Here is a 20866-nt window from a genome sequence, read left to right as displayed (position 1 = left end):
ACTGGGTGGCAGCCACAGCGATGAAACCATTGAGCATCCGGTCCTTTTTTCAGATTTCACTCTTCAGCCGCTCGATGTCTTCTTTTAGCCGTGAGTAATCATGATTGCAGTTCACACACACAGCCATTATAGCAGGGAACAGTCCACAAAGCAGCCAACTTATAAAATTATGCGATCGCTAAAAGGAAAACTTAAAACAATAAAAGTAATCATGTGACCGGTAAAATAAATAGCAATAAAAGCAGGTCTTGCGAGGTCCAGGCCTGTGTTTCCGCTCTCCGTTGAGTGCACTGGCGAAGGATAATCTTAAAACAAGATAAAATCCGTGTCCGATGACTAAAACCTCTATCCAGTTAAAAAGATATGACTCAAAACAACCCTGAATTAAAAGTATATCCAGGGATGTGGCCTATAACTGGATTAAAAACTAAGATAAAAGTCAAATCGCGACAGAGCCTCTGACAGGTGGACACAGTAGTATAAGCAAGTAAAATTAGGAACACCTTAACCAACAGCAACATTAAAGTAATGTACACATAAATGCATTGATTATAAACCAGTAATGCAATGTGTGTCATTCTAAAATTAGCATAATGAGTGTGTAAGTGGATGTTAATACTTTTGTAGTTTTACCTAAGTAAGATTTTGAATTTAAGACAGAGTATTTTTACACTGTTGTATTGCTACTTTCACTTAAGTTAAAGATCTGAGGACTTCTTCCACCTTTGTATGGTATAATAAAAAGGAGTAGAGTTGAGCAGTGGTAGAAGAAGAACACATATTGGTTATGAAAGTAAAAGTACCATTACCTTAAAGCTACAGCTGGTAACTTCTATAAAATATAACTTGCTGAAACTATTACTTTATTCACACAGCAGTAAACCCAAAGCTTCATTACAAGCAGTGGCGTAAGGTAGGCCTAGTTACAACGGTGCACACTATCATGACGGGCCCTGAGGAACACTAGTTACTTGCTATTGCTCCTAAACTAGCTACCGTATAATCTTATTGGACTTGACATTACATAACACTAACATACATATCACCCAGAAATTATCATCACATATATGTATAGGACAAAAATACCAAAGAAAATAAGGATTACTCATTTAATTGAATAGTTTTTTCTACCTTATTTATAGTTCATGTAGAATAAGCATATATTTTATATACATATATATATCTATATCTATATCTATCTATATCTATATCTATCTATCTATATATATATATATATATATGTATATAAGAAAACTGTGATGGAGATGGGTTTGCCTTTTCAAAGGCACATAAAGCACATGGCACCATTTTTAATTTAATGTGAGTTTTTCTTTGAACACAGGCATCTTTCTAAGGTGGCAAGGGCCCATTATCTGCCTAAGATATAGTTGGAGGGCCCACTGTATATGGGCCCCCCACCCCATGGGGCCCTGTGCAACTGCCCTGCCTGCACCGTCTCTATTCACACCCCTGGTTACAAGTTCAAGTCCTGTTTTCAACCCCTTCCTAAGCAAAAGTACACAAGTATTATAAGCAAAATATCCTTAAATATCAAAAGTAAAAGTACTCTTTCATGTTGCATGATTAGACTTTTACTGAATATCTAAGCAGTGTTTAAAGATAAGATATAATTTACTGATCACCCAGTGGGGAAAAAGGTATTACGGATGTAGCAAGTCGAGGTGGAGCTACTTTTATGTACAGTTAGTTTGTTTAGTTCAGTGGTTTCCAACCTAGGGGTCAGGGTCTCCTTCAAAGGGCCACAAGATAAATCTCACAGGTCATGAGATGAGTTCACAAAGTTCTTCAATACCACTTTGTATCCACTTTTTGGACTTTGCTGTGATCTTTGCTGTTGGTTGTGAATTATTGGAGTGTTTTACTTCTTTTGGCTTCAATCTGTTGTTTAACTGAAACCATCTGAGAGGCTAAGGGGGAAATGTGTTTTGGGTGGAACTGCTCACAACTCATCTGCAATATTTCTGCATGTTAAATCTTAATCTGAGTAGTAACTACAGCTGCCAGGTGAATGCAGCAGAGGGAAAAGTTCAGTGTTCACCCCTGAAATGTAGTGAAGTATAAGTAGCATAAAATGGAAACTCTCAACACACACACACACACACACACACACACACACACACACACTAAGCATCATAAAACAACTGCAGAACATCAATGTCCAAATGTCACTGAGCTGAGGTTATTAACTGATGTAATGAAATGAGAGCACGCCCTCCAGTGAGCCAAACACTCATTACAGTTGTGATAAATTACTCTGTTGATTTTCCTTTCTGTTGTGTCCTCTAACACAAACAATTATAACAGGCTGCATCTCAAATGCTAGATTTTTGTGATTTCCACAGTCCCCCAGTCTACTCAAATTTGTTAAAAATTAGCCTTTGCAGATTCAGCTTTGAAAAAAAGATACTCAGATGCTCCCCAGTTCTTCCTCTGCACTTCCTTGGCCCCACACCAGACCACAGAAAGAATGAAAAATCACACAAGCTCCAGAAAGTCATAAAAAAAACTTTTAGGAAGCTCAGGAGGAGGTCCCATTTCCTCCTCAAGTCTTTGGTGGTCCACTAACTCAAAGTTAAACCCAGTTACTTCATACTTTCATGATCTGTTTCAAAGACGGATCATCACTGTTTTCTCCCTCTTATCGAGTAAACTCCGCTTCCAAGTTTTAATCACATGCTTCAGGCTGCAGAGCTGTAAGCCCACACTGTAGTTGTACTCTGTTGGTGCCAGACAACAGGGGAGGCTCAGATTTCTTGGCTTGATATTTCTTTGACTTTCCACTGCTGCATTCAAGTGCTGTAGGAAATGTCGTAATTATGACAACAGTGTGACCAAAACTGCATGCAACCATACCAAATAGAAAATGGAGTTTAAGGGGATTGTATTGAAAGATTATTATTTTAAATGGGAGTTGAGTAAGCTATTACACCTCTTAGTACACTGCAACAGAACCGAAATGCCTCTGGTATAACTGAGTCAAATATTAAAGGCCTGGTTGGTTATCAGATTTACATATCAGGAGTACAAACAAGCATCACTCAGAAATCTCTGGTGATTAGCTGCCAGCTGTAATATTCTGCTGCGCAGCATAATTTGCTTATTATTAGATTTTTACTGGCAGACACCTTCCATCACCAGCTGGTGACTTTCTAATGTTCTGTCTTCCTCATGTATGTGACTGCTGGTGCATAAAACATTGGACACGTGTAATTCAATTGAACAATAAGATCACCAATAACCATAGAGTTGAATAAAACAAAAATCTGAGCTAATGTAAATATGATTGTAACATTATTAGCTTTACAAATTGCACTTCCAAATTGGATTGCATTAAACACTAAAGGTGTAGCTAATGAAACAGTAAATCGGTGCCAAGGTCAAAGTCAAGGTTACTGCTGTCTCTGGTGATCAAATTATTATTTTTTTTATACAGAGTAACACAAAGACAGTAATTTTAGGTAAGGAAAAACTGCACACACCTGCACACAAACTCAATTGGACAGAAAAAAGATGAAACTTTAGGAAGAGTACACAGGATAAGATTAAGATAAAGAGATTGGATTAAAGGTCCAGTGTACGGGGGGGATACATATTGGCAGAAATCAAATCTAATTTAATAAGTATGCTTTCTTTCGGGCTAGTGTTTAATCACCTGAAAATAAGAATTGTTTTTTTTTCGTTACCTTAGAACAGGGGTGTCAAACATATGGCCTGGGGGCCAGAACCTGTCCGCCAATAGGTGCAATCCGGCCCTCCAGATGACTTTGCACACATAATGTTGATGCACATGGGAAGGCTGAGAGGTTTCAGGAGCAATTTATACATGTAAAATGTTGCCTGAGAGGCTTTCCCACCCTTACCAAATACAGCTCTCTGAAATAGCAATAAACACTTACTGTGGTCATATTTAGAGATATTGAACAATGTGCAAAAAATTGTCAACCAGCAGCTTCAGTACAAAACAATCTGTGTCAGACTTCTGTCTTAAAACTATATGGGTGGAACCCTGCTGCTGAGGCACTGACAAAACTTCAGATTGTAAATTTAGGACTAGATTTAAGACTTTCCTTTTGATAAAGCTTATAGTTAGGGCTGGCTCAGGCTTGTTTTGAACCAGCCCCTAGTTAGGCTGACATAGGCCTAGTCTGCTGGTGGACCTCCTATAATACGCCAAGCACCTCTCCTTCTCTCTCCTTAGTTTCTAAAAAGTTGTTTCTTCTTCACTTGCTAACATTTACATCCTGAGAATATCACAGGCTGTTCATCATTTGTTTTGTAAATGGATGAAAATTTTCAGAGAGTATGTCTGTACATTAAAAAAAGGGAGATGTTTGCAGTTATTTATAGGTTATCATGCAGTGGTTTTACTGGTCCCACCCACTTGAGATCACTATTACCTCCTTAACACCTTGCATTAACATGCATTTTTTGTGATCGGATTGCTCTCGGATTGACCACATGAATGTACAGGTGTAAATACACTCGAAACGCATTGAGGGCGAATTGTTATCCGATCTGCCAAACCACTTCTGCAGGTGGTCAGGGATGCATTGTGACCACATCAAACACAGGTGTAAATGCAAATGTGTCTCCAATCCACATGCAACAACTCAATGGGCAAAAACACATAAGCGAGGTGCGCCAGCTGGACACAGGAAGAAGGAAGAAGATGACAACAACAACAACCCTCACCGGGCAGCGACTGCCAAGAAGAAGAAAATACGGATGACAGTCGAGGATGGAGTCACGGTGAGACGAAAGTCATTTCTCAATCTGCATTCTTGCCTATACTTGTGTTCTTGTGGATTTTTGAAACGTCATCAGTCACAGCCCCAGCCCAAGTCAGTAGCCCACTGGGGATGCATCGTGAGGTGACTTGTGTGGACTTTTGACAGCCAGGAATCCCAGAATGCATTTCTCACAGACCAGCGGCAATGGCAGCCATCCTTGGGAGTTTGTACTCCTGATTCGAACTTGCGAAGTCCAAACTCCTGAATGCGCAAGTCCGAACTTGGCCTACTTGGTATTGAGAAACGCCTGAAGTGTCTGCTCTGAATTTGGTCTGACAAAAGTTTCCATGCAATAATGCGACTTCACGGGCGGCTAACATCTTGTTGTTGTTATTGTGGCGCACAGGATATGATATTGTAGTCTGCTGCTGGAAATATTTGCAGAAGAAGAAGAAGAGGAAGATGAGTGTGATTGCACAGCAAACGGATCTGGATGTGGACACCAGAGATGCATATTAATACCAGGTATAAATGTATGCGGTCAAGCGCTAGCCGATTGCAATCCGACTGCAAATAACGCATGTTGATGCCTGGTGTAAAGGGGGCCATTGAGCAGTATGTGGCCCCTGAACTAAAATGAGTTCGACACCCCTGCACTAGACCCACGGACATCAGTGGCTAAACATTGAAGTCTATCGTGATGGTTCTAGAGAGTCTTGAAAATACGAGGGGTCCATGAAGGCACCAGTTGACTGACAATCCCGCAGTCTAATCCAGAGAGTGAGGATGCACAGCAGCGGTGATATGTGTCGAATGAACATCGGCTAACTACTTCTTTCGGCTGTGATTGACAAAAGCCAGCTAACACTTTGTTCATCCAGCCCTCAGAGACCATTGTTGAACCTGAAACCGTCGGTACAGATCTGATCCAGAGCGGGACCTCGCAGACGTTACGTTGGGACAATGGAATCTAACGTTATGCCGGACAGTATCCGCCCTCAGAGGCTACAGCCAGGCATTGGGTTCGGTTCAGGACCGACCGGGACCCTCCGCTCCTCTCTCCGTCCCGGGGTTACGGTCCCCATCGCGCCGCTGCTGCCCTCCCCGGCCTCTCTGGCCGCTTCGTCCGGGCCTCCTCCTCCGCCGCCTCCGCTGCAGCTCCACAGCCTGTACGGCGGTATCGGAGCGGGGCTGGGGCAGGGGGCTGCCGGCCACTGTAACCCGGGGAACCCGGCGGTGCTGAAGGAGGCGGTGGAGGCTGTGGTCCGCAGCTTCGCCAAACACACACAAGGTTACGGCAGAGGTACAGTGGCGATAAAGATGTGTTTAATGTGCAGATAACGGGGCTAATGTGTGTCACAATGTTCAGTGTACACTTGGGGAGTTTTCAGGAGACACTTTTAGCTGCGCCATTTGTTTGGAAGTGGATTAGCGACAGAAAAAAACACGCTGCATTCCTGTAATAATCATATTTGGCTTCACAGTGTCAAATATACCAACTTTATATTGTTTAACTGTGTATTATGGTGATTTTCACCTGATGCAACTTCACCATAAAGTTTCCCTTTGATATTTACATAGCTATAGTAACACTGGCATCCATCACTTCATTATAGGATTAACTACCACAGCTCTGGGGCTTACATTTAAGAACAATAAGCTATTATACCTACACATTAGTCACATGAAATTCATCTTGTTTCACTCTGGAAACGGTACAATACTGCTCCTGTAGTGTAAACTGTGACTAATACTAGTACGGGCTTTAGTTATTGTCAGTAGCAAAGATTTTAAAAGTGAAATTAGGCAATCCACTTTTTTATTGAGCAAAATAGAATTTATCCATCTTCTTAAAATCAAAAAATATGCTGTGTATTATCCAGACCATACCTCCTAGTAAGCAGAACCAGATGGATGTAATATGCACAACTGGGATTTATTAGTTTTTCACTGAAAAAAAGGATAATACAAGATGTTTTGAAAATATTACGCACTTTATCCACCTTTAAAAATGACTTTACATATCACTACAGCACAGTGGAAAGAGCTATGCATGCATCTAACTAAAATTGGCTCTTGGACGTAGAAGCGTTCCTGTCCTCCACTAATAGGATTTATTTCCAAAAGATTGTCCCTCTGTGCTCCTGACTAACAGCCTCTTCCCTCCTTTATCCCATTTAGGCTACTTAGCACCATCAACATTGGCAGCGCCTTAATGACTGTTGATATTTTTGTCTTAATGTCGCTCCAATTTTGGGATTTATTCTGTAGAAGAAAGCGTGCTAGGTTAAAAAAAAAAACATGTCATATTTGCCATTTGGTATTAATTATTTCCTCTACATTGTATTATAATTTCTGCATTTTTCCTGTGGTATAGTTATAATTATGCCATTACCAGGGAATTAAAGGCTTTAATTTGCAGTAAAACCCACTATTAAGACAAAGTCAAGTAATCCTGTCAGTGATCATTTAAAAAGGCCTATTTCCTACCATGCTTGATATACTTTTTATAATCCAAGTCTATTTTTACTTTTCCTGTGATACATATGTCAGATATGTGCTGATTGATGCCAGGCCACTGCCGCTTTGTGGCTTTGAGTCGCAGCCAGCACCAAGCCACATGTATTCCTCCACTATCTTCCAATATTTCCTGTTTCTTCCTGAAACTGATAAAAAACAGACCAAAATGTATTATATTATCACTGTTTGGAAGGGGCCCCTTGTTTAGAGAAACAACTCAACATTTCAGTTAAATGTATATACTGTACATCCCATGGCTCGTCAGACATATAGTATCAGCGTAAGTTAAGTTGGAAGGATACTTTGGATGAAGAATATATATTGTGAGGTTTTAAACCGAGCACACGTTGGTTTTATAAATATCTGTCGTGAAGGTAATATCACAGAGAGCAACTTTAACTTTTAAAAGCAGAGGTAGGACCAAGTCATTGTTTTGCAAGTCACAAGTAAGGGCGCAATCACACCAGGATAGTCCAAGGGACTCTGTTCGATTGGGTGGGGAATGCCGAAAAATTTCACACCTTCATTTGGTTCGGTTCACTTTCACACTGCACTTTATAAAGTGGACCGAACCGCCTGGACGATGTCGCACAGTTACAACAGCTGCTCATTTGGGGGCAGTATTGCCCGAAACGACCACTGACTTGGAAGAAAAAAAGCATGAGGAAGAAGTAAACCCGGCTCATTGATTGGCTAGGACAAAAATCGGAAATCCATTTCCTTCAGTAACTGACCTTAATATATTGCTGTCGCAGTTTTGTTTTTTTTTCCCCCACCTTGATGCGATACTAATCCGTCGACCGATTAAATCTGTGTGCCGCCATCCTCTCGCGTAACAGTTTAAAAACTTCTTCTCCTGGGTTGTTCTGTTGGCTTCGTTTTTTTTCTACCCAAAATGCACTGCTCTCTACGTCACTTCCTCTCTTTGGTTCACTGGATAGACCGTTTGCATTTCCCACTGTAAGCGAACTGCACCAGGGTTCACTTGTAAGTGAACCAAGACCCCCAGTTTTCAAGCGGACCAGGGTTCGCTTGTTTGGTCCGCACCAGAGTTTGAATGAGCGTTCACACCACTCCAAAGGAACCGAACTATCTGTGGAAGCGGACCAGGGTTCGTTTAAATCGGACCAAATAGCGCCAGTGTGAATGCGTCCTAAGTCTCAAGCGGTTTCACTCAAGTCCTGAGTCAAGTCAAAGTCCTAAACTTTAAGATTCAAGTCCTAAACAAGTCATCATGCACCCTTCATGTAATGCCATTTTAAAAACAGAGTAATGATATATTAACTTTACAAAAATCATGAATGCTTTTTAAAATTTGTATTTATTTGTTAAAACAGGTTTATTAAAAAGTTATGTAACTGTTAAGCTAACATTAGCTAGGTGTCTTTATATGTTAATGTTATTGTGTACTGGTCTTTGTGCAACTTTGAATGTCGGGCAAACTTGGAAGTAAGGGTTGCAGCAGTATGAGATTTTCACGGTATGATAACCATCTCAGAAATTATGGCGGGATCAGGGTATGACAGAATTTATCTTATTATCAGTCAGAATGACCCTTAAAAGAGTGAAATTGGAAGGGTTATTTAATGTTTATTAATGGAAGTATGAGTAAAAAGTCTAGAAAATAACTAAAATAAAGGGGAGATTCAAGCCCAGTTGCATTTTTTTTAAATATCCGAGATAAGGAAATTTGCACAATATGTTAACCATCAACGTTTATGTGACGGTATACCTTTAAACCAGTATATCGCTGCAACCATACTTCAAAGTTCATGTGTCTCTGTCTGTAACTTTCAAACCGCAGCACGTTTCACATACAGTAATTAGTTGATGTTGATTACTCGTCGTTGTTGTATGCACTAACTAAATTACTAAATTGTCTTTGGCATCATCATTTTTCCAACTGGCGCCTAGTAACGTAACATTAGTTTTTCATGGTTCTCTCTTGTAACTTGATTGAATGCTGTCGGATTGTTTCGAACAAAGTGGATCTTGGAAATTAAGTGTTGACTTGCTAAGAATGAATAGCGTTAACATTAGTTCATATATCTTTGGGCTTGGGGGGAAGGTCTCAAGTATTTTCAAGTCAAAAGGCTCAAGTTTTAGTCATTGGTGTTAAAGTCCAAGTGGAGTCTTTTTTTAATCTTGTCAAGTTGAGTCTAAAGCCATCAAACTTGAGTCTCACTCAAGTCCAAGTCATGTGACTCAGGTCCACACCTCTGGTTAATAGTGCTGTTTTCATTTAAACACACGTTATTAGTTTTAACTGGCTAACAACAAGAGAACAGTTTATAGTGAGCAGTGAGGGCAATAACAGAACTATTTAAACTGCACTTTCGGGATTTATATAACTGATGTCAGAATATATCTCAGCTTGTTTACAGAGAAGTCACTAGTTACAAAGCTGCAGCCCTAAAACGCACTGATCAGGCTCCAGACTCTGTACGTGAGCGAGAAGCAGGCTGCCTGTGTTCGCATCAAACAGCGAGGGCTCAGCAGGGAATAGCTGAACGCTAACAGAAGTCAAACAGCCCCGAATAACGTTGGCTGCACTCACATCTCCCCGCAGATCCAAAACCAAATAATCATGTCTGACTCAGTCTCAAGTTTTTACGGCTTTTTCTTTGTTGTTGTTTCCTTTTGGAGGGCTGAAATGTAACTGTAGAGTTGAGGGAGTGTTTCTTTAAGCAGCTCCTCTGAGGTGATGCAGAATTTCCTCTAAGCAGCCACCTAAATATTTTCAGGAAAAACCTCTGGCATCCTGGAGATGACCTTCCCCCCACCATTTCCATCTTTGTGTTTAGAGAGGATGTAGCAGTGCGCAGTCATGGCACTGTGTGAAAGTGCTGATATGCCCCACTGTGACGAGGCTTCTGTTATCTCTGTGCCCTCCAGTAAACGTGGTGGAGGCTTTACAGGAGTTTTGGCAGATGAAGCTGACCAGAGGGGCCGACCTACGGAACGGAGCTCTAGTTGTTTATGAAATGGTCCCATCCAACAGCCCGCCATATGTTTGCTATGTCAGTCTTCCTGGAGGCAGCTGCTTTGGAAGTTTCCAGGTACTGTGTCTGCATGTTCTTAGCGTGATTGTGATAAGATGCTGGTGTGTGTTGGAGAAACTCTACTGTACAAAAATATTGTACTGTAAGAAAAATGGCCACTCAAGTGCAGTGTTACAAGCTCACAAATTTCCAACATGCCTGCAACCACATTATACCAAATATGGATGCAAGAGCACAAAACAGATAATTTAGGTCTGTGCACACTGTTGCTAACTTTACTCCACGTAAACACTGGCTGTCTTTATCTCTTTGGCTGCGTGTCTGTATTTCTGATTTTATCTGACCACCAATGCATGTTTCCCCCACTGTTTGACAGTTCTGTCCCACCAAGGCAGAGGCGAGACGCAGCGCTGCCAAGATTGCCCTGATGAACTCTGTTTTCAATGAACATCCCTCTCGACGCATCACAGACGACTTCATTGAGAAGAGCGTCAGTGAGGCCCTGGCGTCGTTCAATGTAAGTTAGGTATAATAGATAACAGATGGTTGCATGCTTAAGTCCTTAACTGTCAGTGAGGAGGAAGCAAGTCACAGTATATGTGCAGTATATTGTGTTGACATACTGATAAAAATGAAAGAAAATTAAATGTAAAAGGACAGAAAATGACATAAATGTAAGATACAGATGCAAATACTTTACATTATTTAACATCATATATGTATATGTAGTGCACATGGCTATCTGCAGTATGGTAGATGTAGTGAAAGCATGCACAATGCATACCAATAATGAAGGAAGATTACTTTGCAATGAATTGCTGCCCGAAATCTCACTCTTTTGCTAAGTTGGCTTCTATAGAGAAATTATTGTAAACCACTACACTAAACTCTCTGAAGAAGCTTTCGTCAAGGAGACATACGTCAGATATCATTACTTTTACACAACTACCCCTCGACCAAAAATGTTTTTATACCGTCTTTATACTTGTTTTTGTGAAAATGTTGTTTGGGCCACACAGCACACTGACATTGAAGGGGACCTATTAAACCTTTCTTATTTTCTGTTATGTATGTATACACCAATCAGCCAAAACATTAAAACCACTGACAGGTGAAGTGAACAACATTGATCATCTTGTTACAGTGCAATGTTCTGCTAGTAAACCTTGGGTTCTGACATTCATGTGGATACCACCATACACACTCCACCCACCTAAACACCAGTGCAGACCCTGTTGCCACCCTAATGGCAACAGCACTCCCCAGTAACAGTGGCCCCCTAGCAGGACAGTGCACCATGCTACACCACAAAAACCGCTCATGAATGGCCCAAGGAATGTGAGAAAGACCTCCAGGCTGGCCTCCAAATTGCCAAGATCCCAATCTGATCAAACATCTATGGGACGTGCTGTTACCCCACCTCAGAACTCATGGGACGCAAAAGATCTGAAGGTAACGCCCTGGCGCCAGACACCAAATGACACTCTCCAGAGGTCCTGTGTCCATGCCTTGACAGGTCAGAGCCAAGTCCGGTCCAAGAAGGACCCACCATGGATCAAGGGTACCTCTGGGGTACCAGCACATCCCTCAAGTGTTCGCTCAGATTGGGATCTGGGGTATTTGGAGGCCAGGTTGATGCCTTGAGCTCTTTGTCCTGTTCCTCGGTTCATTCCTGAGCAGTTTTTGTGGTGTGGCAGGGTGCACTGTCCTGCTGGGGGGGGCACTGCCATCGACAAGTGCTGTTGCCGTTGCTGTCTGCAACGGTGTTTGGGTGGGTGGAGCACATCAAGTAGCATCCATATGAATGCCAGGACCCAAGGTCTCCCAGCAGAACACTGCACTGTAACAAGATGATCAATGTTATTCACTTCACCCACCAGTGGTTTTAATGTTTTGGCTGATAGGTGTATATAATGTTACAGTGTCAGATACTGGTATAAAACATGACAAAAGTTTCAAATAATGGGATAAATATATGTGAAAATAATCCCTGTGAGGAGACACCTCAGGCTTCACACCATTCTGAGTACTCTGTTTTCAATGTTTGTTTTTTTTTTTTTAACTATTTGAGACAAGCTTCAGTCGGCCCATGATGTATGTCTTTATATGGTAATCTGCTCTAGGCACACTACTGCAAGTGTTTACGTCATGTAGCCTATACTGCTACATATAGCTTCATGCTGACGTCAGGGAAGCACGTAAACTTGGTTGTTAATGGTGTTTATTTTCTTTCTCTGGATTTTGGATCATATTCCTGCTGGAACAGTGCTGTGCAAAGACGCTGGTGTTATGTTTTTTCCCAAGTGTGTTCTGCCTAGTCCCGCCCTACTGCTCTGTGATTGGCTTGTACTTGCCCTAACTGCCTTCGACTTTGACGTGTTAATGTGACCAGTACTAGCCAATCATAGCATGTAGTAGTAGCCAATCACAACACAGTATTAGGTGGAATATGCTTGGGGAAAAAATTATGCAAGACACCAAAATACGGAAGACCCGAAAATGCTGGCCAGTCAGAGCTAACTAGGCTTTTTGGGGGCGGGACCTTAAAGAGACAGGTGTTTAAATGGCGCGTTTCCGACAGAGGGTTAATACAGATGTTCCAGCACAGATGGAATGAGTTAAAAAAAAAAAGGTGCACATTAAAGTACACTTAAATACAATTATAATGAGCATAACAGGTCCCTTTGAACTCGTTGTTGTTCACAGGGAAACAGAGAAGAGGCTGATAATCCCAACACAGGAATTGGGGCATTTCGCTTCATGCTTGAGTCCAACAAAGGAAAATCCATGCTGGAGTTTCAGGTGCGTAGAATTCAGGAATGTCTGCGTTGAGTTAAGTAGTATTTTATGCTCCTCAGATGCACAAAAGAAGTGTGAAAATAGCATTGGCAAAGGTTGAGCCGAGGAGCCAAGATGTTAAAATGTTCCGCATGTGTTGAGCTTGAATGTGAAATGGCATTTTTGTATGCCTCCATAGAGCTAACTACTCCAGTGGGGTAATATACATCAGTTTGAGCCCACATGTGACCTGTTTATCTTTTACTAATAGCATTGAGCTTGAAGCCAGAACCCTACATCTAACTGGAAATAGGGATTCTGAAGGAGACATGCATGATTTATAACAGAGTCGCTGCTGCGTATTGAGTGTCCTGAAGCAAGTTTCATCCCTAATTCCTGCTGGCTTGGCTGTGTTTGTGTTTCAGGAGCTAATGACTGTGTTCCAGCTGCTGCACTGGAATGGGAGTCTCAAAGCCATGAGAGAACGACAGTGTTCCCGACAGGTACTGTCATTTACCTCACAGATGGGTTCAATTATCGAAGTGCAGTAGTAGTTTTTATGACTTTTCATTATGTCTCATAAACAAACAAGGTCTGTTTTAAGTCTTCCCCTACATGGCATGACTGGTCCAGACAGATTAAACATTTTTTCTTGCTAGAGAGCTGCGGTGAGCTGGAGTACAGTGTCACTGCAGAAGAAGAGCATTAGAAATACAGGTTAACAGGCTACCAAAAAAGTGCAAAAATAATCTCTAGTTGCATTAGGCTGTAGTTTATCATCTTGGATGAACAGCTGATATGTGAAGCAAGTTCTAAGTAGGGAAGCAACAAATCAGCTTTTACTTTACCGATACTAATCTATCTACTGATAAAAATACAGATCCATTACCAGTGTTGCCTTTTCACTACATTTCATTACATCTATTTTATGTGAGGTAATGTGAGGCCAAGGTTTGCTGTGTTGCTAAAAACTAAGTTGGCAGTCCACTGTGACTGAATGAATGTAATTGATAGCTGAAACACTGAATTTTAGATTGATGAAAAAACTTGACATTGGTGTGGATCTATCGTGTCCGGCAAATACCCGGTTGTCTAAATTGGTATCGCCACCGTATACCACTGTATATCGGTGTGTTCATACTTCAGATTGGAAATATGTTTTACATCCTTTACCCTTAGAATTTTGCCAGCCATAGCCAAAGATTTACTGGAGTCTCACCAAAGTTATCATAGTTTGATATTTTGAATTTGAGTTATTTTGTATTAATTTTCAAGAAGACTTAGTGTTTATTTTTACTTTTAACTTTTTTTTCTTTAGGGTAAGTATGTAGCTACAGATACAGTATATTAAAAAAATTAGCACACAATCACTGAAAAATTGTCTGTAGATGTCGACTGTGCAGGAAGCTTATCATGACCCATACTTCCGTCTATTGTAAAGCGGCACCCCCAGGTGATAGTAGTAATTGTTATGAGAGCCGAGGAAGAAGTGAGGTAACATAGCATAAAAAGCAACAAAGTCCATGTAGTGTTGAAAAAAGATGGAAGAGGTCAGGGTGGGCGGGAGGAGTGGTGGATGTGTCACACAAGCCCAGGACTTTCACCCAGGAGATCAGTGTTTGTGCCACGAAGTCAACGTTGAATTCTTTTCATAACAATGTAGCGTAGTATGCCAGTATGCTGTGGTAGTGATGTATGTGACGTCTGTCACGTGACTTTCGTGCGTAACGTTGGTAACAAAAGTGATCAGTAGCCAATCTTTCCCTCTCTTATTTTATTTACAGGAGGTGCTGGCTCACTATTCCCACCGGGCTCTGGACGATGACATGCGCACTCAGATGGCCGCTGACTGGGTGAACCGGGAACAGAGTGTGGCAGGCACCATTGCTCAGGAGGTGGCGTCAACGGAGCGAGAACTGGAGGACGCCAGGCTTGCGGGCAGAGAACTGCGTTTTTACAAAGAGAAGAAAGACATCCTGATGTTAGCTGTGGGCCAACTCAATGCAGCCAACACTGCCACCCTGCCCTCGCACTAAACCTGCCGTCCGTTGCGGAAACATGCCTTCACACTCCGTAGGATTCCTGGTAACAGTATTGATCACTTTATAGATATAAAGGTGCTTCGTCTGAACTTTTAGGTTTCATATCTTGTGTTTCGTTATGAGAACCAGGTAATCAGGCCTTGAATTACAGTATGCACACCCGTCCATAAAACCGACACCTGCCACTATAGCCGTTACCTCTTTGTGCCTAGTGATTACAGGATAACAGTGCTTTTCAAAAATAACCTGTAAACTTGCTTGGCATTCCAACGGACTGGGGTTTACTTGTTTTTTTCATTATTTCAAATTGTATTTACTCCAAGTAGACCTACAGAAACACAGCCTGCCTTTCATCAGTGAATGTACGGGACATAAGTTAATATGACCCATCAAACCAAACACATTCGATCAAAGTATGGATCATTCTGAAGTTTGTTTCTTCATGTTTGGAGTGTGTTTGTTTGCATATAGTATTTTGGACTCTGGCAAGTGAAGTTGGAAAAACATATGGGTCTTTAAAACCTTTATGGCAAGTACCCTATGTCTGTTAATGAGAAGAATATCTCCACAAAAACAGTAATAACCCTAATGTAAATACGTGGAAATTGCATCCTCAGATAATACCAGATTTCAAGTAAGCGTCGAAACATAACTATTGGCTCATGTAATAATTTGTGGGTACTTTGCTAAAATGTCAGCAGGTGACTGATTGCTCTGACAGCAGCTCAGGTTAAAAAAAACAGATATTGAATCATCACTATGTTTCTTTTTGTTTGTTAAGGCTTTTGACAGTTATTTTAGTGTTCATTTTATGCTTGGTGATCATGACAGTAGCTGAATGTATATTTTCAGTGTGCTATCAATGAAAAGATCTGCATAGCGATGCTGTTTAACATGTAGACGACTGAATTACTCTTGTGATACACGCAGGGCTGTACCGAATAGTTCGGAGGTTCATTCATAACCTTGATATTCAAATTCTAAATCAACAACAATTTTTTGCATGCTGTTAAAACTCTGTATTTCTGCCCAGCTGCAGATAAAGATCAGGCTGTACTAATATTATTAGTATTATACTATCTGTAGACATAGATTCCAGTGGTGGCTGTCTAGGATTGTTTCCAACTCGTGATCCAAATATTTCCAGTAACTCCCGCTTCCTTACGCCACGGGAGGGGCTGCTGAAGACTTGTTGGAGGAGCTGTTGATGATGCCGCACATGCCACCCACTGGCGGTGGATAAACAGGAAACAGCTGATAGCAGGAATGAGCAGCTAGTAGCAAGAGGGAAACGCAAACCTGACAGACACTGTAAAGATGAGCAACTGAGGAAACAAGGAATTGCGCGCCCTCCTTGCCCTTGCAAACAAAGAGGCTATTAACGAGGCCGTCGTCGAATGGTGAAGGACGGGCCAACTTACGAGAGAATTGCCGAAGGACAGACTCCCTTGGAGTACATCACCGTTTACGTCACACGCTGAGCTACACGTTTTGTTACTTGCTCACGCCCCCCATTGCCTCGCTGCACTCCCCAATTTTGATTTTATACTGCCAATGCTGAACGAAGATGGATTGGGCTTTCCTGCAAATTTGCACAATTCCTATTTAAAAAGGGCTAGAGAAAGAGTTTAGCGGGTAATACCTTCACCATCCAAGGAAACAGAAATTTACGAAGTCAACACCTTTATCAGGATGGTCAGTTAGCACGAGGGTGCCCGGTTAGCACGAGCCAACACAGCAACAGTGGCTGCCATCCAACACCGAGCCGTTAAACGGTCCCAACAAACTCACACAGAGACCAAACTTGTTGGTTAATGGTTAATGATCAATTAACGAGGGTCAGCTATCGGTCACAAAAGAAAAATTATAAATTAGCATCCCTAATGTGATCATGTGCAAAATTCACATTGTTACCAAACAAAATATTTTGCTTTAATTCATATTTGTTGGCGGACTTTCGGTACAGCCCTAGATGCAGGTTGTGTTTGTCATGTGCTTTTTAAGAGTTGTTGCCTAGTAGATTAACATTTAGGTCTTGATCTCAGCAGAAACAAAGAATAGCAATGATGTGGAGGTAAAATGTGAAGGCCAAAAAAAATGAGTGGAGGGATCTTTTGTTTTTAACAAGTTGATTCATGATGTGTGAGTCATTGTAGTCGGCACAAAACAGTCCCAGCTCTTGGTGGTTTATGTTGTTTTGACATACTGGAGGCAGTGCTGGTGTGTAACAGTGTATGTAACTCGCACTTCTCACCTTTCAAATGTTTTTATGTTGAAGGACCTGATTTATACTGTAAATGTGATATCTTTATATTTCTCTATGTATCTAAAATGTATTGAATACATTATACGGATGAAGGTGTTTCGGTGAGTAGCCTTTTAAAGACCCCATGTAATGGAAGTGAGAGTTTAACTGATAATATGCAGCTCTGGCTGGATGGAAATGTGGGCAGTGAGTTACGCAAGTTAAACAGCAGGAGGGCTCATTCTCACTGCTGAATGCTGGATTGTCAACAGCAGAAACTGATTACACTAAATTTGGGGGAAACAAAGACGCAGAGCTGGAGTGTGATTAAAGCCAGATCCAGTTTTATTATTTTATTGCTGTGTCTCCTCCCTGGGATCATTGTGCCTTCATGAAATTGGCAACATGCAAGAAAAGAAAGAAAGTTTAATTTCCTTTAATGAGGTCTTTAAAAGACGTTATACTCAGCTTTACTTGTTTTTGTCTTTATGTCATTACATTTAAAGGTAAAATTATAGACACCATGCTATATTACTGCGACAGTACCTTAAAGGAATAGTCCAACAATTTGGAAAATTTGCTTATTCACTTTCTGGCAGAGAGTTAGAGGAGAGGATTGATACCACTCTCATACCTGTCCTTTTAATATAAGGCCACAGTGAGCAGCCCGTTAGCTTAGCTTAGCATAAAGGCAGTAAAAAGTCGATTGCTTCGGTTTGAGTTGCTGAGTGGTGGATATATTGGCAGATGTCTGCCTTCTCTTCAGTATATCCTCCTGAGACCTGAACTTTTGTTTGGTATGTGTTTATAATTTCGCCTTGTTATTTGGGATCAGTAGAACCTAATAAGTATAATAAAATGAAACATTGTCAACGATAATAAAGTCCCAATGTCCTCCAACAAGTACTTCCTAATTAAAAGTGTCTTAGCTTGTTACTCTTGCTAAAATTTGATCAAATTTGTTGCCCTATTTGAAACCACAAACATCAGAAAAAAGCAAGTTTCAGCCATAAAATGTGATGAGGTTTTGGACCTCGTCCACTTTAGTGTCAGGATCGGCTACAGACTGACTTGGCAGAGATGGCTGCCATTTTGTTTTTACATGGATTAGTGTATTGTGCTCTTACTACCACTAGATGGCACCACAAAGTGTCCACAAATGAGGACAACAGGTCTAAGTTAAGTAGAATGAAGTATAAGGTCAAGAAACCCAAAATGTGATTTCCTCATATGAGGACACAGGGTCTCAGGAGGATATGGAACTAGATGGCACTGAAAAACTCATCAGCAATGTCTCATGATCTAGTTACTCAAGATAATCCACAGCCCTTGTGAGCAGTTTTATGTAGGAACCATTTTCTTGTTACGGAACTACATTCGCTAACCATATCACTGCGCAGAGGGATGCGTGTATTTATTGCTAGCTAATGTTGCAGCTGCACCAACGCCATTAATCATTACATCAAAAGCACATGCCTCTTTTCAGTGAGCAGGCGCACGCTTTCCTCTGTGGGTGATACAGTTGGTGGGTGTAGTTTAGTAGAAAGAAAATAGTTACAACATGAAACTGCTCACAACAAGGTCTGTGGATTATCTTGAGTAACTGGGTCATGATTTCTGGAAAGAGACATTACTGATGAGCTGTCTTGAATTTAATTTTTTGGCACTTTGAGCACCACAAGCCGAGTGCCATCTAGTTCTATTATATTTGAGAGAAGGCAGACATCTCTACAGCTGATATCATCAACACTCTGCAACTTACCCCAAAACAATAGCACTACAGGAAAGAGGAAAAATGTGTATACTTGATTTTGGGGTGAACTGTCCCTTTAATATTCACAGTACATACATGAAATTGGTATCAGTGTTTTCATCTAACTCTCCACCAGAAGGTGAATCAACATATGTCCCAAAATGTTGCACAACTCCTTAAATATGTTACATGACATTAGCTTATGAAGGACTTATTAAACCTTACTACCTTTGGTATACATTTATATTCATTTTATATTCTTTGTTTGGTACTCAGCTTGCAAAATATGCGTGCAGCACAAGGAGGAATATATTTTTTTCTTCTTGGAAAAGACCCCGCAGCTCTTTTCAGTGAATACTGAAAAATTAAATTTGAACTTTGAACTGATGGAGCGAAACACTTTGACCTCACAATTCTGCACCTCGAACCCTGCTAATCTCACATCATCCTTGTTTTCTGAACTCATCAGTGATTTTTTTTTTTTTTTTTTGGTCTCATGATCCAGTTTGCTAAGATTTACAAAGCTGAAATGTAATTAGGGAGAAAAACCCAATGAGTATTTAAATGGGCTGATTACAGAGACTGAAGATCTTGAATTTATTTTTATTTTTTTTTTTGGCATTTTCTCCCTAATTCAGATGCTTATTATGTGTTTGATTTTTGACTACAAGCCATTAATCTCAGAGCTCTCCTACAACTGCCTTTAACCTTTCTTTGTGATCATTATCAATGAAGGCTTTTTTAAACAATATATTTTTTTTGCTATCCATTTTATAAACAAAAAAATCTTGGGCTTTTCATCCTTTGGTTTTGATGCATGATGTGTTGATTAAGTTTTGTTTTGATATGTTTCATATTCTTTACAGTATTGTTTTATAAAAGTGTTTCTGAACGCCCTTATTGTATGTATTTTCTATGAACATTTTGTATTCCGTGTTTATACTTTTAGTAGATTTCTATGATGTAATAAAATGGCTCATACAAATGTTTATTGATTGATTATGTTATTCATTTCACTGCTCACTGTAGTACACAACGAGGGCCAAGTAAGTCGTATGGCCGTTTCATAGTTGACACACACAACGCAAGCAAGCGATGCAAGCAACGCACTTCCTTTCATAGTCAACACATTGAACGCAAGCGAAGCAGGCAACACTTGAAATGCAATACATCGCTTGCGCAATAGGGGGTAGCAGAGTAACCGGTACATTCCGGCTAGCTAGTACTGCTGTAGCTAGCTAGCACTGCTATAATAGGGCACTAGAACTGTCATGTAAATGTGGGTGTGCCCATACGAGTTCGCAAAGTTTTTCCTCCTCGCCCGCCATATTTCATACCTGCTTCTTCTGTGAATAACAAAAAGTGGTTAATTTAAAGTACGTTGCTTGCATTATCACCCCTGATGGCAAAGCATGGTATTACACACGTTGCTGCGTCGCGTATCAACAAAATGGACAACACATTTTGAGACTCAAGCACACATCATGGTGGCCAATGCGTCTCGATGTGTCCCAATGCGTTCGCGTCTGCGTGCTTTTGCGTCGACAAAGTAGATAATCATTTGTAATGTTAAATGGCGTATGTTTAATTTACTACAAATATAAAAGTAGCTTTTCACGAACAGTTCAGAATTTATTTTACAGACTGTATGTAATGTACACAATGCATGTTTTGGGGTGTGCTCCAAAACATGTTTTAACCTGTGCTGTGTTTTATGGAGGTAACTTCATACAGCTAGAAAACGGAAAAGGCTAGAAAAAAAGATCAATAGCATA

The 20866-nt window shown here is 40.8% G+C and overlaps 1 protein-coding gene across 1 annotated transcript; it reads left to right on the top strand.

Moving 5' to 3' along the window:
• The first annotated feature begins 5507 nt into the window (after positions 1–5507).
• lix1l (limb and CNS expressed 1 like) lies at positions 5508–20070 on the top strand. The gene is made up of 6 exons (XM_049602456.1): positions 5508–6054; positions 10167–10330; positions 10650–10790; positions 12980–13075; positions 13477–13554; positions 14836–20070. The coding sequence occupies exons 1-6, from the start codon at positions 5715–5717 to the stop codon at positions 15085–15087; spliced, it is 1071 nt and encodes a 356-aa protein (XP_049458413.1). The 5' UTR covers positions 5508–5714; the 3' UTR covers positions 15088–20070.
• Positions 20071–20866: the final 796 nt, after the last annotated feature.

Source organism: Epinephelus fuscoguttatus, linkage group LG17 (genome assembly GCF_011397635.1).
Source record: "Epinephelus fuscoguttatus linkage group LG17, E.fuscoguttatus.final_Chr_v1".
Classification (NCBI taxonomy): Eukaryota; Metazoa; Chordata; class Actinopteri; order Perciformes; family Serranidae; genus Epinephelus; species Epinephelus fuscoguttatus.
Note: the sequence above shows the minus strand (reverse complement) of the source record. Positions and strands in the feature narration are given on the sequence as shown.

Bases quoted from the DNA above. Each gene is read 5' to 3' on its own strand.
- lix1l (XM_049602456.1), top strand. From the start codon at position 5,715: ATGGAATCTAACGTTATGCCGGACAGTATCCGCCCTCAGAGGCTACAG. The intron at 13,076-13,476 runs GTGCGTAGAATT...TTTGTGTTTCAG, and splicing joins AATCCATGCTGGAGTTTCAG to GAGCTAATGACTGTGTTCCA. The intron at 13,555-14,835 runs GTACTGTCATTT...TTTTATTTACAG, and splicing joins AACGACAGTGTTCCCGACAG to GAGGTGCTGGCTCACTATTC.